Source organism: Podarcis melisellensis, assembly GCF_964234715.1.
Source record: "Podarcis melisellensis genome assembly, chromosome: 9".
Lineage (NCBI taxonomy): Eukaryota > Metazoa > Chordata > Lepidosauria > Squamata > Lacertidae > Podarcis > Podarcis melisellensis.
The window spans coordinates 30,820,294-30,847,893 of record NC_138541.1 but is presented as its reverse complement, the minus strand read 5'-3'; the positions used below and the strand labels follow the sequence as shown (position 1 = coordinate 30,847,893).

Genomic DNA, 27,600 nt, shown 5'->3' with positions numbered 1-27,600 from the left:
CTTGCATTACTGGGTAGACACATTTAGGGGCATATAATGGGAGACAGCATATGTCTCTCCCACAATGCAAATTTCTGTATTAATATTACTGCTACCTACACTTTAGCTATGGAGTCAATAGCATAAATGTCCAACATATATTTTTTTTACCAATTGTATTGGATTAGTTTTAGTTTTTGATACCTAGGTATGCTAGATGCTTCTGTTCATTCTATTACATACCCAATGCTGCTTTGTCTACTTGTGGCTCATGTTAAGAAACGTGCTAAGAGGAAGGCATGCTTGGCAAATCCACACCGTGATCAACTCCTGCCGGGAAACCTATGTCCCCACTGTGGAAGGACGTGTGGTTCCAGAATTGGCCTCCACAGTGTTTATGGAAGACAATCTTACTCGGCTATGAGTGATCGCCAAAGATGACGACTGTGGCTAATACTGTCCATTGAAGGATATTACATGCTACTTTGATTATGGACAGTGTTTATCTGGATAAATCAGTTCTTAAATATAAGATCCTTCTTAAATAAGCTTTCTGAGTACAGGACATAAAGATCTAGGGCTCATTTTGGCTCAAGTGTTCTTTATATAGAATGATTTCCATTGTCATATTTTCCTAAACGATACAAGATTAAACGGAGAACATCTTGACAAGGTCATTCATTACATGCATCTAGGCTGCATAGCAAAGACAAATTGGGTGATGTTTCTGGTTGAGAACACCTTTATGCCGAAGCATACTCCAAATAAGTGTATATTCCCTGGAAGTAGACAATAATTAGATACAGCAAATATGAAACTTCAAATAGTATATTTTATGTATGAGCATTGTGGGGGTTTTTTTTCACTATTGAGTAATTCAGGTTCTTGGGAGAGTTGTCTTGGAAGAAGTCAACTATTTTCATATAGAACATTGCCATTTAAGATTACATAGAGCTCATGGATATGGCAGTCCCAGTCGCACAGCCTACTAAAACTTGGTTTGGCTACTCAATTCGGATACAGTACTTTAATTGGAGCCTAATGACTCAGCAACTGTCTACAAGAAGGCTCTTCACAATACAGACCAGCAGCATGAAAATGTTTTTGCAAGGTTTTATTGAAAAATATAAAATGCAGTTTAGAAAAGTACACAGAATTCTGAAACTTACTTTCATTTAACTATGATTTTCCTTTTTGATTAGAACACCATTAGTAAATTATTTTAAATGAAATGTGTTAGGCAAGAGTATTAGAGACATTTGAATATAGTAAGGCCACAAGACTTTGTTATCAAAGACTTTGTTACCAAGAATTTTGCCGGTCTTTGAAATACAGAATGCACTTTAAATGCAAGATTAATTAATTCTATAAAATACTGTTGAAAGCATATGATTATGACACACTAATTCACAACACATAAACAGTAGTCTTAGAATAGTGATGTTTAGACAAATTTGACTATCTATTTAGCAAAATTTATATACCACTTGGATTGTTGAAAAAGACCTCAAAGTGCTTTACAAGGAACCCACCATGTCCATTAACTTCAGTGTGGCTACACTGGGTAGCACTAGCAATGAATACCACCCCTTAATCACTAAATTGAACACTCAAGCATGTTACTGCTCCTGCTACAGCAGATTTTGCGGTATAAAATTCTAGTAGATGCATAATATTGTGGCAGATTCCATATTAACATCCAGCTATTTCAAGCCAATCCGGTTTTGCCAATTCTGGTGTTCTAGAAACCTGGAGCCGGAACACTCCAAAAGGAGACATAGAGCAGATTCATGTGGGCCATAAATACTTAATTTGAAATACTGTGCCTGTTACATAACCTCCAACATTTCTCAGATGAAAATAGGGCTATCCTAAGGAAAAATGAGACATTTTGGGATCAAATCATAAACCAGGATGGCTTCTGTAAATCCGGGGCTATCCCTGGAAAATAGGGACACTTGGAGGGTCTGTAGTTATCCATAACTTACGAAAGGAGTGATTTTTAATACTTTAGTTCTCCAGGAAATTACTTTGAACAAGACTTCAGCAGTATCTGGAATCCACTTAAAACTGCTGCTTCAGCGTAAAGTGCTGTTCACTACGATTAGGAAGTTCGGTCAAGTTTTTTTTTTACTTAGGCTTTCACCTTAAGTTTTGGTACTTTTAATAAACTTCCTCTTCATCAGACTTTGCTCTTCAAAAATTATTATAGTACAGTCTTATGCAGGTGTACTAAATATATCCAAATTCAATAGGACCTATTCCTAGATAAGTGGGCTGACTTCAACTTTAATTATTCAGCACAATCCAGTTGTACTTAAGAGTTGTATCCAACTAAGTCACTACATGGGTTTAACAACTTCCACTCACACAACAGAACCCCAATCTCCTCTGAACTCCCCCCCCCCCAACCCTCTAGCAGATTTGGGGTAGAGGGAAAGAGATTGTGTTGTGTGAGCAGAAGTTATAACTTCATTGGATTCAGCCAGAATAATATTTTATCAAATTCAACAGCACATACTAACTTCCATATAATATGAAAGAACATACAATGGGTAAGATGAAGAGCTTCTGTGAGCCTAGCTCAAGTCACAGGATGCAACCACTGAATAATGGGGGAATTTATTTTCACCAAGTCCTGCTCCCTGAAACACAGCAGCCCCATTAAAAGCTGTTCTGGAGGCAGCATGGGGATCGCTGGGATTGTAAGGATTGGATCCAAATGAAGATGGTCACTTTCATCCCATTAAAAATATTGAGAGTTAACTTAGTCTTGATTAACTTGTCCCATTGATTTCAATGGAACTAAAGAGGAATTAACTACAATATTGGGTTGGATCCAAATGAAGTTAATCCCTCTTTACTGCAACATGATGCAAAGTAGTTTGTAAGAAAACCAACATTAAATATGCAACATATACAGAAGGATTCACACTTTATTTTCATTTCAGGTGTAACAATTCAGTCAATTAACATTTTATGATTCCTCAACAGAAGTATGCACCTCCTCCCTCCATTTTAAAATAAGAGCACACCTAGCATGCTACTTTAAATGATTAAAGGTGGACAAATAGTTTTAAAGAACCAATTAGGAGCTGCAGGAAAGTAATGTGCAAACTTTGTTCTTCCAACTGAAGTTGAAATAGGGCCAGGGAATACAGAAGATTGTGGGAGTATGTAGCTGCCTACTCCCCAGAGTCTGCATAGGCCATCTTAATAATTTTTATTATGAATAAACTTTTCAAGTTGAGCTCATTATTGAGAGTCTAGTTGGTTTCCCTGAAGGAATTTTTGAATTCCTAGTCCTAGTGACAACCTGGGGTGTGAAACTTATGCTAAAATTTACATAAACCAAATTTAAACAGCCTGTATTGGTCTCTCTGCAAAGGATGAGTGTACTCTCGAAATAACAATAGTCTAAAAAATCAGCCTATTCTTTAGACAGACATTACCTGTATTAAGAAATTGTGCTAAAATTGTCATTGGCATGACTGGTGCAAGTTTGAAATTGGTTGATTTCATTCTGATATAACGCCAAGTTCAATTTACCGTCCAGTTGGTGACTTAACTGAACTTATGTCTGACTTGTTCTCCACATGAAGTCAACATGAGGATCCATGTAAAAAAGAGCTCAGAACAAGTCTATATAGAGCGGCTCCAAAGGACAGAGCTATACAGCGTATTTCTGGAGAAAGCGTTCAAAGGCATCATATATAGCTTGTCTAAGAGAAAGAGAAGATAAACAACATTAATGAAGGTACACTAATAATTTTACAAGATATTTTTGTCCAGCTGCAGCACAGTGTTCTAACAAAAGATTTTCGCACCTGCTTCTACTATACATTTTAGAAAAATGTCCATTTGTCTGTTTTCAGCATTCGGATACTTCTTGAGATATAGTTGCCAAATTTTAGGGTTCCTGAGTTGGGGTGGTGGCCTACATTGATGTTTGAATGCAGCATGCCAGTTTAAAGTAAAAATGGTGGGGAAAAACACAACTTTGCCATTACTATGTTCATTTTTTTGCATATCTTCAGACACCACTTGAAATACTGTTGCCTAACTTGGCATGAGGGCAGTTGGTGAGGGCAGCTGTCTTCAGCAATGTTTGGATGCTAGGTGACATTTTGATTCAATTTAGCAGAGCAATATAAGACTTCGGAATTTTTTTGGCATAGATTTGGCTGCCTCTCAATAAATCATCACCAAACCCAGTATGAGGGTTCCAGATCCGGGGGGCAGGGGGAGTGCAGCAGTCTTCATTGACATTTGAACAATGGACATAATTTTAATTCAAGTTGATGGACCAAACTTGACTTGGTGTGACTTCACCTAATTTTGAGTGTCATGAGTCAAAACTGACAGATTACACTATCCATTTATAAAACACACACACAAAAGTGTTTCTAAAAATTCCTGGGCAATGCTGGGCACTTCCTGCCAATTATAAACAAAGCCACAAATCTCAGAAATCCACAATTTAAGGTTAACAAATACAACAACTGAAATATAAAACAGAACTGAGTAGGAAATAAAGCTCATTTCAGATGTAATGCTGTCATTTAGCACTAAATAAATGAGAAGAGAACCTAGGTTTATACACCACCACTTCACTGTTGTAACAACCTGGTTCCTGTTTCAGACTACATCCAAGCTAGGTGAAACTCTATAGTTATTTTAAACTATGGTTTGTTAAAACAAGCCTGGCTCAAACTGAGGAGACGGGAGACCATAAGCCCAAGAATCAATTCAGCTTGTTCACATAGCACAAAACCATGACTTCTAGCTTTGAAGTGGCCTAAATCTATTGAATGCAGGCAACTTTTAGACTGCCACAACAAAATATGTATACTTGGCACTTAAGAGATGCAGTAGTAGTAGAGTATAAAAGCTTTGTTTGATTTTCATTGCTCAATCAATGCCTCACCTGAACAATCCTTGTTTGAAGAGGTATGCACTAACATGACCTCCTTCCAAGTATCTGATTTCACATCCGGGCCATATTTCTTGAAGGCTACGTACACCAGTTCTTGGAATATAAGCATCCTCCTTGGCTTGAACTACTATGATCAGTGTTGGATCAACTGGAACTGAGAACAAGGAACAAAGCGCTTTAAAGCTAAATATGCTATCTTTAGTTCGGAAGACAATGTTACAGAAAGGTTAAAATTACAAGGTAATTGCATGGGAATCCACAATTCACAATCATGTCTTCAGCAAATGGCAACTATTTAATGCAGCCTTAGTTCTTTTTTACTGCTGAAGCAACACTGTCAGTAGCTTATGTTAGATTACACAAGAATGGGAAAGAACAGCAAAGGAAAATTAGTCCATATACAATAGGTTGTGACTATGAAACCAGCTTTCTTGATCCTGCTGAAGAACCACCTTATAGCCTTATAGCCTAATAACCTGCTCTAGTATGTTAGCATCATCTTGTGATCTGCAGTGGTCTCATGTTGACCTTGTGGCCTCCTTCCCTGTGTCTTTTTGGTTCATAGACACATGGGGTAGTGCAGTATTGTCTATGGCCATGCCCTATCATTTCAACATGTTGCATGGTCTATGGCACAGTACTGCATTTTGTTTTTCTGCTGGGCTTTGTTGAGAATAATTGGCCCTGGTGCTCAATTTTTTCATTTCAATATTTTTTGGTCCTCGCCTTGCAGAACAAGGAGCCCTAGTCCCACTTATATTTATGTCACTAGCCGCTACTATACCTTCTCTGCTCACACAAAGCTTTGCATGTTGATAGGTATTGATCTAGCTGCTGTTCCACCAGTTCATCATAATTTACAATGAGGCAACGGCTGTGTTCAACCCTATCTGCTTTTTGCCTTGCGCAGACCAGAGAATTATGCTGTTAGTGATCATGTGATGCTTCAAATAACTCCACAGACTATGCAACTTACGGATATAAGCTACATTTCTAGCCCTATGAGACAAACTAGACACCACTGGATATAAACAAGAAGGGGGGGGGGAATCAGGTTTAAACGCTTTATGTGCTCAGAGATTACTTAGAAATGCAGAAATGAAAATTTGGAGAAAGAAAACATAAAAAAACAGAAGTATTAACAGGGTAGAAATAGGCAGAGGGCAGCAAAAAGAAGAATTTCAAAACTGTATTAAAATAACATGTACCTGAAAAATTAGCTACATGAGTACATTCGTCCATCACCCCTTTCATGAATCTTAAAGATTCTCTTTGTAAACTGTCCCTTTTTCCACTTATCAGATGCTTCTGATTACTGGTAAAATCCTTATTGCTACTGCTGCTGGTTGAAAACGTCTGGTTTATGCACTGCATTTTTGACGCCTCTTGCACTAACAGTCCTTCCGCTGAGGCACTTAGAGGAGTTCTGCTACTGCTAATGCAGTGACCAGCTTCCGAAGATAGAATTTTGCTTCTGGTATCCAGGTTCAGCATACCGGAATGCAGGTCCAGATTGCTTAAACTGTCCACACTGCCAGGAGAATTTTTAACAAAGTCTTGTCCCATCTTGAATGAATCTGTCTAAACAAAAATATCTATTCAATTAAGACACTTTGAATATTAGGGAGATATCCTGTAAGGTATCAGTTACTCTGGTAACCCTAAAACATTTGTTCGGGGGGGGGGTGTTAGTATGTGGCAACTTCTATAATTTGCTCTCTTGAATGAGCTAGATGTTCCATTACTCTAATCCAGGGGTATCTAATGTAGTGGGTTCTGGATGCTGGTGGGACTCCCAATTGCCATGAACTTTACTTAGAAAGCTAGTAAGTCAGGGATGATGGAAGCTGAAGTCTAGCAACATCTGGAGGGCACGGTTGGTGACCGCTGCTCTAAAAGAATATGGCAGTGTTTATATTTTAACTCAAGACACTTCCCAAATATATGGTGACTACAACACCAAATATCTATTATATTATATAAGATACAATTGACAGTGTTGAATCTTGAGAACAATTTAATTTCTAATGTGAGTCACTTAAACTATGTAAACATAGAAAAGACTAAAGTGACATATCCCAACCTTTGGCTTGTATGAAACTGCCTTATGAATGCACCCCTATGTTAACATCTTTTAATTTAACTGTAGCTGGGGTGGGTGGGGTGGAATTTATTTTCAGAAATTTGAAATCTGTGCAAATGCAAGTACACCCACAAGCATCCTTAGAGAGAAAGGCAGAAATCTCAACATGGTGTCCTCTCCCCTATCATAAATGATTAAATCATCCTCATTCTATACTAGGCTTTCTCAAAGTATCTATTTCACAAAAGTTATATAACACTTGATTGTTAAAAAAAAAAAAAGCCCAAGCAGTTTACAACAATATAGGCTGTTGTGTGTATTCTGTTACCTAATGTTGAGTACTTGCAATGTATACAGTACCAACTCCACCAGAAAGAGTAAAGGAATATGCAAGATACAAAGTTCACAGTTCTGCTTAACATAGAATAAATGTTCCTAGAGAACAAGATGCTTTCCCACTGATTTATAATTTTCTTACTAGGAGGAGGACATTTTAGTCCCAATATTTTAGAAGCTCATTACAAATAACTAGCATTGGAAACACCAAAAAACCCAAGTTTTCTATTCTCCATCATCTTCAGAAATTCCAGGCAATAGTTTTACCAGCAGTCACTTGATGTGGCAACAGCTCGGCATCTTCCATTAGTGGCCTCCTAGCACATCTAGTCATTGCTTTTTTGTTTCCTATGCAAAATATGAAACAGCTGGGCAGTGGCGTAGCGTGGGTTGTCAGCACCCGGGGCAAGGCAAGTAATTTGCGCTCCCTAACCCGTGGATTTGCGCCCCCTAACCCGTGGATTTGCGCCCACTAACCCTAACCCCCAGATGTTGCGCCCGGTGCGGCCGGCCCCCCCTGCACCCCCCACGCTACGCCACTGCAGCTGGGAAAGACTGTGCAGGTGAGTAGGAAAATAAAGAACCCTTCTTCTGCCACTGCCACATTTCTCCAAGTCCTCCTATAATTATTTCCTAACTAAAAGGGATAGAGCCAGGAGTGCAAGGAGCATTGTCAAAGGGAGACTCCCCACTGGGGTAGAAATCATATACTGAACAGATGGAAAACTCTTAAGTTAGGCTGAAAGCAAAGAGGAAGGTTACCATAACTTCCGTCATAGAGCTTCAAAATGCTGATGATGACGTAGTGTGTGCAAACTCAGAGGATGACCTCCAAACCACCCTAAATATCTTTGAAGCTTATGAAAAGCTTGGCCTATCGCTCAACATCCAAAAAACCCAAGTGCTGCACCAACAAGCACGGTGTAATGTTGGAAAATGTCGACTATTTTTCCTACCTGGGCAGTTATCTTTCCACAAGGGCAGACATTGATGCTGAAATCCAGCATCACCTGAGCTCTGTGAGTGCAGTTTTCTCTCAATTGAAGTGCAGAGTGTTTGAGGACCAGGACATTTGCAGGGAAACCAAAATGCTTGTTTACAGAGCTATTGTACTACCAATCTTACTGTACGCTTGTGAAACATGCACCACTTAAAAACACTATCTCCAAATCCTCAAAAGAGTCTCTGAAAAATTTTACATATCACTTGGGAAGCGAACTAATGTCAGTGTACTGTAAGAAGCAAAGATCGCCAGTGTTGAAGCAATGATTCTTCAACATCAACTTCGTTGGACTGGTCATTTGTGCGGATGCCTGATTATAGTCTTCCAAAGCAACTATTCTATTCCGAACTTAAAAATGAAAAGCGTAATGTTGGTGGTTCACAAAAGAGATTTAAAGACTCTTTCAAGGCAAATCTAACAAAATGCAGTATAAACACTGAGAATTGGGAAACACTGGCCTGCAAGCGCTCCAATTGGAGAACAGCCTTTACCAAAGGTGTCATGGACTTTGAAGATACTCAGACTGAGGATGAAAGGAAGAAACAAGCGAAGAGGAAGGCACGTTTGTCAAACCCTCACAATGATCAACTCCCATCCAGAAACCCATGTACCCACTGTAAAAGGACGTGTGGATCCAAAATTGGCCTCCTAGAGTCACCTAGGGACACACCATTAATACTGTGTTCACGGAGGACAATCTTACTCGGCTACAAGTTATCCCCAAAGAAGAAGCAGCAGCCCTCCTCCACATTCTGCAACAGCGGTCTTTAAAAAACCCCAACATCTGGCCACTGTCAGGAGAACTAAACGGCCTGGGTCCTGTACAGTGGTACCTTGGTTTACAACCATAATCCATTCCGGAGGTCTGGTTGTAAACCAAAACAGGTTGTAACCCAAGGCACGCTTTCGCCAATGTGGTCTCCCCCCCAAAAATTGGTTGTAATCCAAAAAAAGGGACACGCACTTCCAGGTTTGATGTGGTTGTAATCCAAAACAGTTGCAATCCAAAGCAGTTGCAAACCAAGGTACTACTGTATACCTGAAGGAGCGTCTCCACCCCCATTGTTCAGCCCGGACACTGAGGTCCAGCACCAAGTTCCCTCACTGTGAGAAGTGAGGTTACAGGGAACCAGGAAGGGCCTTCTCGTTAGTGGAGCCTGCCCTGTGGAACACCTTCCCAGCAGATGTCAAGGCAATAAGCAACTATCTTACTTTTAAAAGACATCTGAAGGCGGCCCTGTTTAGGGAAGTTTTTAATGTTTGATGCTTTACTATGTTTTTAATATTCAGTTGGAAGCCGCCCAGAGTGGCTAGGGAAACCCAGCCAGATGGGTGGTGTATAAATAATAAAGGTAAAGGTACCCCTGACCATTAGTTCCAGTCGTGGATGACTCTGGGGTTGTGCACTCATCTCGATCTATAGGCCGAGGGAGCCGACGTTTGTCCGCAGACAGTGGTACCTATTTATCTACTTGCACTTTGATGTGCTTTCGAACTGCTAGGTGGGCAGGAGCCGGGACTGAACAAAGGGAGCTCACCCCATCGATTCGAACCGTCAACCTTTCGATCGGCAAGCCCTAGGCTCAGTGGTTTAGACCACAGCGCCACCCGTGTTCCTAAATAATAAATTATTATTATTATTATTATTATTATTATTAAAGAGAAATGAGACAGGTGGCCCATTACATTTTCCTACTGAAAAGACAGCATCTGATATTCTATCTACGGATCCTTACATTAATGTTTTTGATAACCTGATAACAAGAAATAATCCCTAGTTATAATTTCTAAGCATCTATGAACAGCTATGCTGTTTACTAAATTTTTGGTGAACATGTAACAAACATGGGAGCCATTTAGCAACCAACATACAAAATGTAAGAGGAAATGCAATATTTTTTTACAAAATCCAAAAGTTAAATTTTCTGGTTAAATGCTCTGGTTGGTTCTAGTCATACGATGAAAATGCTCCGTCCTAATTACATACTGTAGTTTGACAAGCTCTCTCACAATCAACCATTCACCAGTGTAAAAATAATAAAGAGTAGAAGGGTAATGCATTTTTTAAAAAAAACAATGTCAATGCACCTTTTTACAAGAATATATGTATAACAAATCCTATAGTTTCATATCTAATGTTTTTGCTGAAATGCTTGAGCACTGTGACATGTTTTCAATGGTCAAACTGTGCAGCTAATATTTAGTATGAAAAATAAAATTATACCTACTCCACAATATTCAAGCATTTGAATGATCTCTTCTTCATAAACACTCTCTGAATAATACTGTTTCTCAAGCTGTCTCCAGTTCACTGCCTTGCTCAGTACACCCTGAAATTAAAGACATTATAAAGCAGTGACAAGGCATTATGAACTCTTATTCTAAAAGCACCAACTATATACAAATAATTGTAATTTATATCATTTTAGCAAAGTTTCCCCATGAGCTGTGAAAACATCTCTGGGCACATCTACAAACAAGGGCAAAGATCAAAGAACCATGGAAGCTTTAGGTTTGCATGTTTCACTCAGCTGCCTTTCATGCCTCATGAAACATTTTAAAAATGGAGTGTTTGCGGAGGTACTGAGAGATAGAATAACTATTTTAAAAAAGTTCCTCCTCAATTCAAAATTTGGTAACTCTACCCTAACCCCAAGAACACAAAGTATTTCTACTATGAAATATCCCAACAATAAATCAAACCTGATTAATATTAGGGCTTTGAAGCCTTTTGGTTTCCCACTTGTTGGCATTGTACACTGCAAATAGATTACCGTAGTAAAAACACCAGAGGCTGTAGACCAGGAGAGACAAGGAACTAGTGGCAACGGTTTAGGCCAGTTTGACACTGCTAATGATGCCATCTGTCAAATAGAAGACAATACAATATTTTTTTCAGATTACATACTGCTTGTCACTGAAGATGAATAGCGCCTGTGATTTATATTGTATTAGTCACCTCAGTATTTTTCTTCCAAAATCCTGCAACGTAAATCTTTATCTGTTTTCATTACACACACAATGCATTTACTGCAAATTGAAATAAATTATACAGCACAGTTGGTGTCATAATTCCTTAGGGAGCGACAGACTTATTTTGTTTTCATAAGCACAAGTAAAATGAAATTACTACCTGAGAGAAATAGCTTTCATCCCTCAACATATTTTAGAATACAACAAAACCCTTCCCAGTTCTTTCCCCTTCCAGATTTTATTCACAACAAACTTAAATGGCATTTATATAAAAATATCATCTAAAAGATTTTGAAAAGCATTTCATGATTTTAATTATTATGTATGCATCCAATACAGAACCTTCTTCCAAGGAATCCTTCTTCCCTCTTTAATACAAATCCTGAGGTTCTTTTTTCAAGAATCTCTGAGTAACATAAGTAAGGTTCTCATTTAATCTTCACAACAGACTTGCTGAGATAGACTTGTCTAAGATAAGTGATAGGCCAACAATACTTCATATGTTTCATGGGTTTGTACCTGGGATTTGTACCTGGACATAAACTTGAAATTTAATAAGAATTTGATCTAACTATATTCAGTATTCAATCTAATGGAATATGAAAATGTAAGGCCATTTCCATATATGCGCATCCCATTTTACATGTCTATGTCATGTGATTTAGATAACTCACTTATATTGTAACTTATTTTACAACACTTAAAACCAGCTAATGATAGACATATGTAAGCTTCAAGTGATTTATTATTTTTCAAATAAAGGTTCTTACATGTCCTCCCATGGATATTCCTGTCATCCCAAGGGGTCCATAGCCTTCTCTTTCTAACCAGTGCAGAAGAACAGCTGATTCTAGCACAAGAGCTCCTCCCATGACAAACAGGTCAGAGACATTTTTCAGACATGATCTTCTTTTCTCCCAAGAAAAGAAAGGCAAACTTTACATATATATATTAACAAATGTACCTATAATCATATCCTCTACAATTCAGATCACTCTCCTCATGAAAACTCTCTCTCATTTAATTTGAGGCAAGGTTATGATTATATTTAAACCTAGTAGCTGCTGTCTGGATGAACTGGACCCAACTATATAGCTATCTGAACTACAGTTAACAGGAGCACAATCCATACAAAACTGCCAGCAGTGGATTTTGGCCAATAAAGTAAAATATTTTCTTATAAAGTTGCTTTATGACAAAAAGGCCTCAAAATATTGATACTGCCAGATGAAGAAAAGCTATGGACTCTGTGCAACTTATTCATCCATCTACAATTACTATTAAGGCCAGAATTTCAAATGTGCTACAATATTAAACAAATTTGTTTTGCAGAGATACCTGCATTGAAGTTACAGGATTTATTTTCCAAGTAGCTATACAGTGGTACCTCAGGTTAAGTACTTAATTCCTTCCAGAGGTCTGTTCTTAACCTGAAACTGTTCTTAACCTGAAGCACCACTTTAGCTAATGGGGCCTCCCGCTGCTGTCACACCGCCGGAGCACGATTTCTGTTCTCACCCTGAAGCAAAGTTCTTAACCCGAGGTACTATTTCTGGGTTAGCAGAGTCTATAACCTGAAGCATATGTAACCCGAGGTACCACTGTACAGCAGTTTTGTCTGCTATGCAGTATTACAATTACTGTATACTGCAACAATTTAACTTTATGATGGATATCTCTGGTGCCTGGTTAGAATCCATCATGCTATGCTTGTTCAGAGCACTTTGCTAATTTGGGGAAACAGAAGGGAAGAATGCAGGGATGAGGAATGTATTATCCTCCACTTCTCAGTTGGGGAAAGCTGCCACTATTCACTCAAAATGGTTGGCAAAAGAAACAAGTGAAATGCTACAGCCACATAAAGCCTTCACTGTGAAATTTATTTACAGCGATTGGCACTCTATGAAATGACCTAGTTTTCATACATCTGAACATCTTGCACACCAAGTTGCTGCATACTTGGAACAAGGTTATTTCTAGAAATAGCTTATATAAAGGATTTGAAGACATTCAGCATTAACAGAGTTACCAAAACCGTCTCACATTCAAGGTATGCAGAAGGTAGCAACTTTAAAAGGTTATGTAGCCCCCTAAAGTGGCAGAATGCAATATTCCTATTTGTATTATTGACCATTGTGGCTTAAAATGAGTTTCTCGCAAAAAGGAATAAAGTCAAATAAACACGATACATCAGAAATAAGATATAACTTGTAAATTTTAAGCAGTATATCTATTTCCTAAATGTATCACAGAATACAGTACATTGCTAATACTTACAACTGATCCTTGGGTTTTCTGCATCCATGTACAGATAAGAGTCAAAGAAATTAATATGGAAATGTATATACCTTTTGAGTCTCAACATTTTCATTACAATTTATATTTAAAGGTTTTTTTAAAAAATAAATGTGCACACTAAAATAAAAGTTATTTTAACTGTGTGGGTTTAGGCTTGCAATTTAACAATTAAACAGGAGTAATGTGAGGGACGCGGGTGGTGCTGTGGGTTAAACCATAGAGCCTAGAACTTGCCGATCAGAAGGTCGGTGGTTTGAATCCCTGTGACGGGGTGAGCTCCCGTTGCTCGGTCCCTGCTCCTGCCAACCTAGCATTTTGAAAGCATTCAAAGTGCAAGTAGATGAATAGGTACTACTCCAGCGGGAAGGTAAACGGCGTTTCCGTGTGCTGCTCTAGTTCGCCAGAAGTGGCTTAGTCATGCTGGCCACATGACCCGAAAGCTGTAAATCGGCTCCGTCAGCCAATAAAGCGAGATAAGCGCCGCAACCCCAGAGTTGATCATGACTGGACCTAATGGTCAGGGGTCCCTTTACCTTTACCTTTACCTTTAATGTGAGCTCATGCATTATGTTAGACATAGGAGATTTGAGTTCACACATGCGTAACATTTCAATCACTGAATGACTTATCTAGGCAAGTCATTATACATAACTAAACAGGAATATGAAAAACTTGTCTTACTGTTTTATTAGGCATTTCAGTAACATGGCTTAGAATAATGGCCATGATCCAGACACGTTCCACACAAACATTCTGAATGTTTAATTGCTGCCAACTAGTATTAAGAAAATTATAATATGTGAATTAAGTTTTTGTCCTCTTGGGCTACATCTTGGGATAAATATAATATCTCTATAAGAAAGTAATTCAGAATTTGTTAACAGCTGCCCAATTGGTGACAGATTTCCATTTTTGTGTTATCAAAATGCCAACAGAAGAGGATTGGATTAAAAAACCCCTCAGTTTTATTGATAGATAAATTAATGCAGTGGCTTCAAACAGGGAGACAGAAAACTAATATTTTATGAAAGACTGCTGGTTGGTAATTTGGAAACTGAATCTCTTAATTGTGACAAGTCAAATGCAAACATGGCAATCAAGTGGGGCAATGCATTCTTTTCCTATTATTTTTCTCTCTAAATGGTCCTCATGCCCTCCCCAAGCTGCATTTAAAATCTGTGTAATTTTAGATAATGATGCCCTGGAGTCTATTTGCACATAGTTTAACTTTATATATGATTACATACATGCAACATTAATTTGAGTTATTTATGCTTTTGGAGATTTAAGAGTTGCAAAATATCCACAGAATATATGATTTCTTTTCAAGCAGAACCACACATACTTAAGTATAATCATTAGGTCACTTACAGGTCATTTACTATAGTTTTGTCAATTTCTAAGCTACTAATCTATACAGGAAACATATAAATGGTTTACATTTCATATGATTTGACATATTTGATATCTCCATTCACTATATTAGTGTTGGAACTAAACACATGACTAGGCAGCAGCATCTTTCCTCTCTAGATCTGTGCTTCACAGATACATTTTGCTTAATATAAAGGATATAATAAGGGTTTTCTAACAACAGTGAAGCCATGCAGGCCTCTTTGATCATTGGACGGGCCATTAACGTGCGTCGTCTCCAAAAGTACTAAAGAGACAAAAGTTTAATAAGATTAAATTAAATAGAACAAGTGTAACAGGTTTTTTAAAAAGCATTAATGGAGTAATGTTGTATGCTTACATGGTCGCCAGTGCCTGCCAAATGAATGCACACTGGTCTGTATTTGCTGTTCCATAGCTTGGGTACTAAAAACTGAAACCTATCAAATAGAAAGCAATCATTTAAAAACTATGCCTACATGAAATAAAGTTAACAGACTAGCAACTAATATCACACAAGAATGTTTTACATCAAGGACTAGTAATGCATTTCCCCCCCTCTTAAGTAATAAGCATGATTGCAGAAAATGTTTTCCAGCTTCCGTGATAATTAAACAGCTGCTAGCCATCATATATGGCATTTCTCCAATCAAATGCAAATCCAGAATAACTGGCACATGTGCATGGGGAAAAAAACATTGTACAGGGATCTAAAATGTCCCTTAAGGCATGCAGAAGTTTAGTTAGGACCTTTTTAATCGTAGTATTATACTTACTGTGACAAAAATTTCAAGAGGAGCTCTCAGCACGTAAGGTAAGGAGCTGTTCCCAGTGGCACTCAGTGCAGACAAAGCCCTAGCCAACATGCAAACCTATCCTAATTCAAAATTAACACACGTATGTGTCACCTTTTCATCAGCATTTCATCTCATCTCACTCTCTGTAATTTCGTAACTTACATTAGGTGCCTGTCCTTACCTTGCTGTGATGGATTCTGGTGGCATGATATCTGGAACATAATGAGCCAAGGGGGAAATGAACTGCCCATCAAGGATCTTACAGTCTGACTGCTCTTCAACCTACAGTAACAACATTGCATTCTTACTGAAGCTGTCAAACATTCACAAGTACATTTGGTGGGACAGAGGAAGCTGCCTTATAACATATCAGGCCATTGGTCTATCTAGCTCAGTATCATCTACACTGACTAGCAGCAACTCTCCAGGCAGGGAATATATCTGCACCCTACCTGAAGGTGCTGGAGATTGAAACAAGGATTTTCTGCAAACAAGGCAGATGGTCTACCTCTGAGCTACAGCCCTTCCACTAATATCTAGTAAATTCTAGCAACATGCAGATTACCAAGCATAGGTTCCTTTCTCATTTATCCTTTTTCATAATCAGGATTACAAATCTGCATAGAATCTTAAACTAATTAAATATAAATGCAACTTAATACCTTGTTGATGTGCACTGGATAGTCTCTTGAAACCAGATTTTGACATTTTTCTCTGTTTCCAATAATCTTTCTGAATGCAAATATTCTGTTAATGACAAAAAAATAGTGTTAAGTTTCAGCTATTACTACACACAAGACACAAAAATGTATTTTATAATTTTGTCTCTGTTTGGCCTGAATAATCTTTAATTCCACCCCTACCTAGGATGTTATAATATCCAATGTTAACATTAATAACTCCTGTACAAGCTTTGTTTATTTTTAATGTGACACCAGTCTTTAAATTTAAACATGTATTAACACAAATATTACCCTTCAATTTGAGACAAATGCTTTTCTAACTTTTCCTTCATACAGTATAAGAAAACTTTTTAACCTTTCAGTGTGCACTCAGAATATAAGCTTTGGGGGTACTATTTTTTGAAATTTAAAAACAGAGCATGTACACCAATCTGGAATATAAGCATGAGTGAGCATAACTACCTTTTCAAGTCTTCTGGTCTTCCCCATCCTTGAATAAAAAGCTTAGTGAGAAGTAGGCGCCTGTATAAGACATCTAGTTTACTCACACCCATTAGCAAAACACATCTAGAAAAAGAGCAGAGAGGGCTATTTAACATACTGGTGAAAAGTACTGTTGTTTCTTATTTTGTAACTGTAAAAGTACAGCTCTTATTTCCAATGAAAGCAAACACTAGTTATAAACACACAGAAATTGTGCAATATAACTTTCAAAAACATGCTTGAAACTGGCACATTAATCTTTGTTAAAGAGAACCCCTGTACTTGCTTTAAGAAAATGACTAAGGAAGTAGAATTTGTTAGCACTTGATATGATGCACCTTTAATAAGCTGCCTGTCAACAAAACAACAGCAAATATCAGTGAAAAAAAAAAGACATTCTATTAATCCAGTTTGTTTTCTTTTACAAATGGGAAAAGCTATGTAGGCAAAATACTTATATTGATAGTATAACCATTTTCAGGAATATGCCTAAAGCTGGAGCAAGTGGAGGCATGTCCACATCCAATGCTGATCAAAGGGAGAGAGAGAGAGCAATAGGAAGTACTATACATTTCTTCCCTCCCAGGAGAAGAGGGGAAGTGACAACACACAGAGCCCTCTCTACCAATTACATTTTCTATGGTCTGTAGTGTCAGCCCCTCTTATGTTAACTAGCAAGAATATGAAGTGGTTAGGTTTGGCTGATAATCTCCCACTCAGGAATAGGAACCAATCTGAACAGAAAAATGAAAACTTTTTAAAATGTAAAACACCACTGAAACAGCCTATTACCTGCACAGCTGTTCACACTGCACAGATATTGAAAAGAAACCTTCTACATGTTAAATTATTTTGTATTGCAAATGGGTAAATTATAAGGGTGCCTAGACCAATGCGGAGGACACAGCTGTTTAAACAGAGCAATACTTGCTGTGGCATAAGCAACATACCACAGAGTACAGAGCCACCTAATTTTAGGAACGGAATCCTAGTGGATAAAGATGTTGGAAAAATCCCAAGAGTACAAACTGTTGTAGTTGGAAAAGAATGTGCACCTTGTAACACTGAAAAGAGCTGGAAGGAGTTTACAAAGAGAGCTCAATTTACATGCCTTAGTTTGAGTGAAGGGAAAGGTGCTTGGTTCCCTTTTTTTTTTTGGTAAATCTTTCAATTTTGTAAATGTTGCAATAACTGAATGAACTTTCCCATTGTATTTAACTTCATTTTAAAACATGCACACTCTTTTCAATCTCCTAAATTCATACGTAATATGATGGTTGCAACAATATATTTTTATTAGTAGGCATTCCAAACCTAAGTTGTTTCTGCATCACCAAACTGAGATCTTTTAGAACGCTTTCCAAAGTAAACTCTAAGATAATAGAAGATGTGACTTTTGTAAGATAGCTCTAGGTCAAAGTATTAAATTGTGCAATGTACATCTAAAGAAACAGAAGCTATGTCTGAACACTGAGAGACTTTTCCTTCCTGAAAATCATTTCAGTATCATTGCTGTGGTCATCTACTGCTTATCAAGCAAAGCAAACAAAAGCAACCTGCCTTATCCTTTGACATAATGTAATTGCTTAGTTAATATTTCACCACTGCTATTTCGTCTTTTCACTTACCACTGAGTTTTTGACTGGAAACAAATCAATAGAATCATATTTCTATCTCACTCTTCAAGAACAATGTCAGGAATTTGATAGCCAAGGTTCTTTGTTGCTATTTTTTCCAACAATTACAACACAGGATGAAAAATTAACAAGGAGCTGAAGTGCTTTAAGTCTAGAATCTATGTAAGATCTTTCAAACATACAACATTCTGCTCTAAATATACTTTGATTACTGAAAAAGCTAGTTATTTTTCATTCACACAAGGACACACTCCAAACAGCAAAACCCAAGGAAACGCAAGATGGTTAGCCTAGCAAATGACCCCCTCCCAACTTTTGGTAATGTCAGATTAACCTTGATATTTGGTATAAGGTAGCATTTTTCCAGAGCATAAAAACATGATTACAGTCACGCTTCATTTCTAAAGTAACATTTCACAATGATAGCATACAAGGTTAGTATGTTGAAAAGATAATATGTTGCCAAACTTAATCTACCAGCTTTTACTAATCCAAAAGTGTGTGAAATATTTGTAGCAACAACCTTGGCCTCAAAAGCACTGTCCTCAAATAAACACATTGCAATTTGGAATCAAAATGAGAACAGGAAAGAACAGAAATAATAAAACTATAATTAGTGGGCCATGAATTACACAGCAGTATTATAACATCAGGAATGTGATTTACAGTGCAATCCTATTCATGTCCATTAATAAATAAATTGTTTAATACAATGTGGTTTACTCCCAGCTAACTGTGCATAGGACTGTCTTAGTCGTGGTTTGGACGCAATATCTTTGCAATATACAAAAAGAAAAAGTTGACACCATTCCCCCCTACAATAAATCACTGGCAATCTACACTGCGAAATGTATGACAACCCTGAAAACAACAAAAACAGCCATGTAATTTATGAAAAAGGAAACAAATATTTTCATACCACACTTTCATACAACACCCACACACTAAAAACATACACCTATTAAGGTTCTCAACCAGAAGTTGTTCATACCTGTCAACCTTGTCAGTCCAGAATTCTCTTAACCGCAACTCTCTTCATATCTGCTGGTTCAAAGTATAAATGAGTCAAATTCTGTATGCAATTCAAAATATTAAGAGTATATATGCTACTAGGAAAGGCTTCAGATTTCCCCTCAGCACCCTTTTATAAAACAAATCTGGAGGACAGCTTCTATTTGACACTGTAAACCCTAAACAGAGATACTTACCCCACCACCAAGAGGCCAGAGTTATGAGCTACTCCACTCACTGTGGGAGCTGCTACAATACCCTGAACTACTCTGGCTCTCACACTAGTTTTTTAAAAAGAGGGTAATATAGTATCACCCAAAGGGGGCAGATCATTTTTTTTATTTGCCAAAATCAGCATGTTTCAGACCTTCAGAATTTTGTTCTGGCCTCCTAACGTTGGTGCTTTAATAAGCAATAGCCACTGGATCCGTAGAAAGAGCAATGCTTTAGAAAACAGACACCCATATCAGGCAAAGCAAAAACAGCATCCATGCACTTCAACGAAGTTCCTTTCTCGTTGGCCTTCCTCTCACCATAACTCTAGACTGTCGTTATAACCTTCGCAAGCAAACAAAAGCTTCCCACATATGGATAAGGGCGCCGTGGGCTCGTGATTGATTCAACTGCGAGCTTGTCCCTGAAACGCGCCTTCAACCCGACCCGCCAACCAATAAAATTACAACGCGGTTGGTCCGGCAGGGATGGACCGTCCGAACCTACGTGCTGGGAAGCGAAATCACGGCACTCAATGGAGCTGTGGAAGATGCATTGGATTGCCAACTAACCCAGAAACAAAACTTTGCCCAAAAAAAGAAGGAGGGTGGAAAGCGGGGGGGTCCTTGGATAACATTTACCCTTCCTCCCGAGAAATGAAGGCACGGAGGAGAAGGTGTGCAGCCCCAACTTGTGCCACAAGACCCCGCGCAGGTGCAGGAGGTCTTCTGGCGCTTCCCAGCAAGCTTGGGCAAGGACGGCCAGGAGCCCACAGGCTTTTCCGTTACGTCCCACGGCGACGACCTACCCATGTCCCGCCACCCAGGGAGACGCGTCAGGCTGCACGTCCTGCCCGCGCGGAGGCAAAAAATGAGTTCTCCCCACCCGCCACACTGAAGAAGCGGCAGAAGGGAGAGGCGAGCGGGATGTTTCCTTCCTCTTCGTCCTCGTCCTCCAGCCTCTCCCCCTTTCCCAGCCTCTCCTCTCATCCGCCAGCCTTCGGAACTCCGTTTCACCGTCCCGCCACAGTGAATGAGGGAGGGAGGCGGGGCAACGGAGGAGAACTCCGAAGGTCGCCGCTGTCACTCACTCCCTCTTCCCGCTCTCTCGTCTCCGCGCGAGAAGCGGCAAGAGAGAGAGGCGGGGTAAGCCGCCTTTACACCAATCAGTGCCTCGCCTCTCACGTGACCAACAAGCGCCTGGTGTTGTTGGAGGCTGGTGGTGGTTGTTTTTTTGTTCGCCGTCAGTCACGTGGCGCGTCACCTCACGGCTTGAACGGGAAGACGCGGAGTAAAGGAAAGGAGGGCGGCCGTGGGCGTGTGTGGAATGGCGTGATTCCCGTCCCACCCATTCCTTTCTTCCTGGTAGCGTCTCTGCTCCGTCTTGCCTTCGCTGCTGCTGATGTTCTTCGTAAGCCGACCATGGCTGACGACGCTGTTTGGGAAGCTGTGCCTGAAGGGCAGGAGGAGCCTTTGCTGGACCCCCGGACCCCCAGTTGGAGGTAGGCGGAGGGGGGCTGCGCTCCTTGACGGGGTCTCGCCTCGGAGTCAGGCCCCTGAAGAAGAGCCGGTGTCGGATTGTCAGTCGCTGAGGGAAGGAAGGGCCGTGTGGGCCAGGCGAGGGCGGAAGTGTTGTTTTGTTTGGGGGTTAGTGCTTATATTCCTATACAGTTCTAATTAACGCCAAAAGGTCAGTAGGCTTTGAACTTTAGAATCAAATATTAAGCTTCCAAATAAAAATGCGAAGCGTCACAACGAATATTGGTATTATGGCGCCTCCTTTTAAAAGGGCTCTTATTATTCATTTTATTCCGGTGGCATTTTTTTAGTTGAGCCTTTGAAAGGCTTTCATTATACCCATTTCCTTATTTTTTTTAAAAAAGTTGTATTTAAATACTGAAGTCATAGAGCAGGGGTTGCCAACCTGGTCCGTACCGCCCACTAAGGTGTTTCAGGATTCTAGGAGGGTGGTAGGGCACAAGCTGAATCCTCCTTCCATCCAGCACTGGTGGGCGGTAAGAAAATGTTACCATCAAGAAAGGTGCATTAGTGGGTGGTAGGTATAAAAAGGTTGACTACCCCTGTCATAGGGATGCGGGTGGCACTGTGGGTTAAACCACAGAGCCTAGGACTTGCCGATCAAAAGGTCGGCGGTTCAAATCCCCATGACGGGGTGAGCTCCCGTTGCTCGGTCCCTGCTCCTGCCAACCTAGCAGTTCGAAAGCACGTCAAAGTGCAAGTAGATAAATAGGTATCGCTCTGCCGGAAAGGTAAATGGCGTTTCTGTGTGCTGCTCTGGTTTGCCAGAAGCGGCTTAGTCATGCTGGCCACATGACCCGGAAGCTGTATGCTGGCTCCCTCAGCCAGTAAAGCGAGATGAGCGCCGCAACCCCAGAGTCGGTCATGACTGGACCTAATGGTCTGGGGTCAGGGGTCCCTTTACCTTTACCCCTGTCATAGAGGGACTGCTCTGAGTGCTTATTATTCTTGAACAGATTGCCGTAAGTTAGACAAAAACAAGTGCCGAGAGTTGTTAATCTTTAATTATGTTTTCGTTACAGATCTGATGGTGTTATGGAAACCCTACAGCATTACAAAAGCCGGTGGAGATCCATTCGGATAATGTATCTCACAATGTTCTTCAGCAGTGTTGGTTTGTAAAATAACGTACTTTGCAACACCACTTTGATGTCTATATTGAATGTAAATTAAAATGCTTTATGGAAACTTTTTTAATGGAAATGTATTATACAGTCATACCTTGGTTCTCGAACGCCTTGGTACTCTGACATTTTGGTTCCTGAATGCCGCAAACCTGGAAGTGAGTGTTCTGGCTTGCGAACATTTTTCAGAAGCTGAATATCCGGCAGAGCTTCCGGTTGAGTGCAGGAAGCTCCTGCAGCCAATCGGAAGCTGTACCTTGGTTTTCGAACAGTTTCAGGAGTCGGAACGAACTCCCGGAACAGGTTAAGTTCGACAAATGTACATGTTTTGGCCACAGTATGGAGCAAATGCCAAAATTTAGTTGCATGGTATGCAACTAAATTTTATTCTTGAGTCGGTCCATTAAAATTAATGAATATTTCTATGTTAGGTCCATTAATTTCAATAGGTCTACTGAGTAAAACAGTTGAATACCAACCATTGTAAAGTGTAGACTGGTTCTCAGAGCACTCTTGTCTGATTTGGAGAAAATGAACTGCTGTTTATCCTGGGTTTTTTTTTTAAGGTTAATGTTCAAGAATATCTTCCTGCAATATTTTGCTTGCAGCTATAATTTGGTTTCATCCCCTAAACTTGCTATAGTGGGATTCTTGTGTGATAAAGCTTAGGAAGACTCTTAATCCAAATATCAGTTTTTCCAAAGTCTAACTCAGCTGGTTTCAGTTCAACCTGAATAACTGGCCATAAACTCTGATACCTTGTCCCTTCGTTAAAGCATGTGACTTTGTTAGGGGAAGAAAGCTCTGTTGGATCATATATTTAAGGAGAGTCGTAGATTTCTGATTGTTTAGTTGGACACATGCTACTAAGAAGCCAATAGGAATAAAACAGAAAAGGTAATATATGCCTCCATAAAATTATAAGGGAACAGGTTGTACTTTGATTTCCCTGTGGACTTTGAACATTTAGGGACACAATCCTTTTATTCAGACAGATATATGAAGAATGTTATGTAATGATTTAATAATAGAAGCATAACTTCAAATCTTTACATTGCAGGTTTTTCTATTGTGATTATGTCAATATGGCCCTATCTTCAACAGGTAACCATGAGAGTTTGAATTAGTTATCTGTTTTGTACTTGACTATAAATGAGTTTCTTGTGATATTTGAAGTGGTTGCCTTAATCTGGGATGATTTATGTCAATTTTGCAAATTCAGGCTGCTGAATCAAAAGAGGTTTAGTTTAAAACCCTATTTTTCAGAATACTACTATTTAACATTCATTCACTGTTTTATGTGAAGAAAATTTAGTTGAATACTACCCATTGGTTATACCTTAGCATTGTATCAATGCCCTTGAGAAAGCAGTTCATAATTATTTTCATAAATTGGGCATTAAGCAAGGTAGTTTTAACAAGCATCTTCCATAGTCCCTTATTAGTTATGTGTTGGGCTTACTCACATTATTTTCTGGCACCTACAATGCATTATACCTTTTAACTGTCTCTCCCCAAATAATTCTTCAGTTTTAGCTAATGGATAAATTCAGTAATAGGACAATACCTCAAAGTATTTATATTACCTTGGGAAATGTCGTGATGCTGTTTGTAAAACTCTTGTTGGGAACTGATGAATGAGATGTGCTTGTTTTTGAAGTTGCTTTTGTTGTTTCCATAGATAGATAAAACTGCAGATCCAAGTTTCCTGGGCTGGATTATTGCTTCATATAGCATTGGTCAGATGATGGCATCCCCCTTCTTTGGTGCATGGTCCAATTACAGGCCAAGAAGAGAACCTCTTGTAGTTTCAACTACCATTTCAGTGGCTGCTAACTTTCTTTATGCCTATGTCCATTTACCTACATCACACAACAAATACTATATGCTGGTTGCTCGAGCTCTGGTGGGGTTTGGTGCAGGTAATTGTAGAAACATTTACACTGAAGATTGACAGTTGTTGTGTACTATTTAAGGCAGCTATGCTGTTAAGTTAATCAGAATCTCATGAGCAGCTATGAAATCTATTTTGCTTCATAGCGCCACTTGCTACATCACCAGCAAGGTGTAATTCAGAAATTGTGTAAATATATAATTTCCATTGTTGCTTAACTTCAAAATATAGACTCATGGTCTCCCAATTTTACCAGGTAAGTTGCCCATAGCTCTCTGTGGCCTTGCAGTTGATTCAGTGGTAGCCCAAAGGTGCAATATTTTTAAGTAGCTGACTCAGTAGTGACAGAGATCCACTGTGAAATTGGAGGGTCTGAAAGAGCTGCTCTATAAGAGATTTGGCAAGAGTAAAAGCATGGGGAAGTTAGTGCAGTTTCTTCAGGAGCCTTTTACACATTAGGCTTCAAAAATGTTACGTAAGAAGCATGAGCTATTAACTCCTGTCTGCTAAAGAGTTCCAAGTTACTGAAAAGTTTTAACAGCTGAAATTAGATGGATACAGTTGTGAATAATCACTTCAGCAAAAAGGTGTATCTGTAATCAGATGGCTTTCAATATCTGTGAATCTCTTTAAAATAAGACTTGGCGGAAGAGGAATAAATGTAACATTTCTAGTAATTTAGGTAAATAAAATAAATACCTAATGTTTTCTTTGTGTCAAGTAAACATACTTCCTTCTGTTCACCTTTCTGTAGGAAATGTAGCAGTAGTTCGGTCATACATTGCTGGTGCCACCTCTCTTACCGAAAGAACTAGTGCCATGGCAAACACTAGTGCTTGTCAAGCAGTGGGTTTCATACTGGGACCAGGTACAACGTAGGTTGTACTTTCATTATTTTCAAATGAAACCTGATGTGTATGTGGAAACTTGGCATTCTGAATCAGAAAGACCTCAAATGTTACTTCAATCATTTGCATATGTATGTGTAAATTTAATTTTCCTGCTGTGTTAAAGTAAACTTTACTTAAAACAGTATTTGGAAGAAAGTTGCAAGCTCAAATTCTAAGGATGTTACTGAGGGGTATGAAGATGGTTTATCATATGTTTTTAATGTACTGAAACAGCAGGTTTGGGTAATAGTTCCTAATTTAGTGCTGGAAAAGATGGGGCCATTTCCACATCAGAAGCACTCTTGAGTTCCATGCACCTCAATATCTATAGTGCTTTTCATTTATGGTGACTACATTGGGGGACAATGTTAGTAGTTCATCATGCTCTCTAACATCTATCTGGGGTGGGGAATCTATGGCCAAAGCCCTGATGTTTCTGTGAGTAACTGGCCCTTCATAGGAAAAGGGTTCCCTGTCCCTTGTCTACAGCTTAGTAAAAGGTACATTAAGCAGGCAAGTGAATCAGACCCTATTGAGCTTAGGGCTCAATAGGACTTTCTCCCATGTAAGTGTGTAGGATTTCAACATAAGGCTAATGTGTTCTTTCTATTATAAGAACACAGAATGTTTACATTTAATAATTATAATTTTCACAAGGATCTTTTTATATATATATACATTATAGGCAGCATTAAAGTCATCATTTCAATCTATGGAATCCATATAATTTGAAGTGATTTATTTTTATTTTGTGGAATAAATGCACTGTTCTTATGAAATATTTTGGATTCCATGTTCAGAGCAAAACATCAATATTTGAACATGCTCTTAATGTTCTGTTTTAACTCTATTCTGTTTTGGTTTAGTTTTTCAGACCCTCTTTACGTTTATTGGAGAACAAGGAGTCACATGGAGAACCATTCATCTTCAGATAAACATGTACACCACACCAGCACTATTTGGAGCTCTCCTAGGAATCATCAACATTGTTTTGATATTTGCTATGTTTAGGTAATTAGAAACTGAGACTGTTCTAAGACACCAAGTGTTTATCCTTGATTTCTCTTTTGTGCGGGGTAGGGGTGTCTATGCATATGTGATTTTTAAAAATCTTTGTTCCTCTTTGGGACTTCTAGATTTTATTTTCTTCTTGGATCTAACGAGTGCGCAATCTGGATAAATGTATTTTGGTCCTATTTTAATTCCTTAATGTACACTATACAGTAGTGGCTGACCTTAGCAATGGCAAGTTCTTCCTGGCCTTTATAGGGAAGAAATTATCTCGTAACTTTGCGCAAATAATATAATTCATTTTCCATGCTAGTTTTTATGGACTTCTGGGAAGCTTTCAACCTTTACTCAAATGATTGTCATTTAGGGATTTATTTTCCCATTCTGAAAATTAGAAAAACCATCTCCATGATACAGAGTTGAAAGTGGAGGACTTGCCACTAAGAGTTTTGAAGTCCTGGAGCAATCAAGTCCAAACTGTATGCCAAATTCCTTGGAGTAGAAATAGAAGTTTAGTTTCCGGGTAATCTGAACTTCATTTTTTCCAGAATAAATTACTGAGGACTGTACTTGTTATCTTCTAAGATCATGGCTTCATTTTTCTGAGAAGGTGAAATTGAAATCTTGCTGGTGGGAATGAGGGATCATTTATACTCATTTCATTATCAGGCTAACTAACTGTCCACCAGCAAGATTTCAATTTCACCTTCTCAGAAAAATTACTTCAACATGATCTACCTAGAAAGTTACTGAACTGATTTTGACACAAAGGATTTTGAGGAATTGGGTTAGAAATGATAATAAAATGAAGTGGTTAAATATTAAAAACCACTGGGAACATAACATGATATTACAAGATTGGTTGTTGAAATGTATTGCTGTAGTTTGCAAAGCTTCCTTAGTGCATTAATTATTTTAATGAATAATTATTTTTAGAGAACATCATGTAGATGACATGGGAAGACCACAAAGCAGCATTAACTTTGAAACTGAAGGTAATATTTTTGTAGAAAACTTGAAATAAAATATTGTAGTACACTTTACAATATTAATAGAAAGAAATGGCTACTGTGAAACTTCGCATACAAAGGGCACTATCCAATGAAGTAGTTCTGCTAGTACAAGGATTTGTAACTTCTATTCTTTGCTTAAACTATTATGAGAAACCATAGCTTCCTGTTACATTTCAGCTCTGAAACAATAGCTCAGTATCTGGTTTAATATTCTAGATAGTAACCCAAGAGTAAACTCTAATTTTCCAGATGTAACAGAAAACATTTTCTGTTCTAGTTTGTAAGTGAAAAGGAGGAAAGGACTGC

The 27,600-nt window shown here is 38.7% G+C and overlaps 2 protein-coding genes across 9 annotated transcripts in view; one reads left to right on the top strand and one right to left on the bottom strand.

The window, feature by feature from the left end:
- Positions 1-2,897: 2,897 nt before the first annotated feature.
- On the bottom strand, positions 2,898-20,849 carry ABHD18 (abhydrolase domain containing 18). Of its 8 annotated transcripts, none has more exons than XM_081926442.1 (14): positions 20,710-20,849; positions 19,592-19,641; positions 16,943-17,047; positions 16,460-16,544; positions 15,979-16,079; positions 15,362-15,440; positions 15,184-15,268; positions 13,588-13,615; positions 12,081-12,219; positions 11,112-11,201; positions 10,566-10,667; positions 6,124-6,496; positions 4,907-5,069; positions 2,898-3,701 (listed from the first exon to the last, which is right to left on the bottom strand). In XM_081926442.1, the coding sequence occupies exons 3-14, from the start codon at positions 17,032-17,034 to the stop codon at positions 3,650-3,652; spliced, it is 1,389 nt and encodes a 462-aa protein (XP_081782568.1). In that variant the 5' UTR covers positions 17,035-17,047; positions 19,592-19,641; positions 20,710-20,849; the 3' UTR covers positions 2,898-3,649. The 8 variants fall into 8 exon arrangements, with proteins under 8 accessions (XP_081782568.1, XP_081782574.1, XP_081782571.1 ...); XM_081926448.1 differs by having other exon boundaries at positions 16,943-16,970; XM_081926445.1 differs by having other exon boundaries at positions 19,592-19,644; positions 20,710-20,847.
- MFSD8 (major facilitator superfamily domain containing 8) overlaps positions 20,751-27,600 on the top strand; it is a gene marked incomplete at its 5' end in the record, with an annotated part of 11,253 nt that continues 4,403 nt past the window's right edge. Inside the window, 7 exons of the mRNA XM_081926437.1 lie at positions 20,751-21,325; positions 22,385-22,476; positions 23,547-23,590; positions 24,168-24,408; positions 25,135-25,248; positions 26,137-26,281; positions 27,218-27,276. Coding sequence (XP_081782563.1) covers positions 20,751-21,325; positions 22,385-22,476; positions 23,547-23,590; positions 24,168-24,408; positions 25,135-25,248; positions 26,137-26,281; positions 27,218-27,276 — 1,270 coding nt within the window. The remainder of the gene's footprint in view (positions 21,326-22,384; positions 22,477-23,546; positions 23,591-24,167; positions 24,409-25,134; positions 25,249-26,136; positions 26,282-27,217; positions 27,277-27,600) is intronic.

Bases quoted from the DNA above. Each gene is read 5' to 3' on its own strand.
- ABHD18 (XM_081926442.1), bottom strand. From the start codon at position 17,034: ATGGGTGTGAGTAAACTAGATGTCTTATACAGGCGCCTACTTCTCACT. The intron at 16,545-16,942 runs GTAGTTATGCTC...TGTCATTAACAG, and splicing joins AGACCAGAAGACTTGAAAAG to AATATTTGCATTCAGAAAGA. The intron at 15,441-15,978 runs GTAAGGACAGGC...TCTATTTGATAG, and splicing joins CCAGAATCCATCACAGCAAG to GTTTCAGTTTTTAGTACCCA.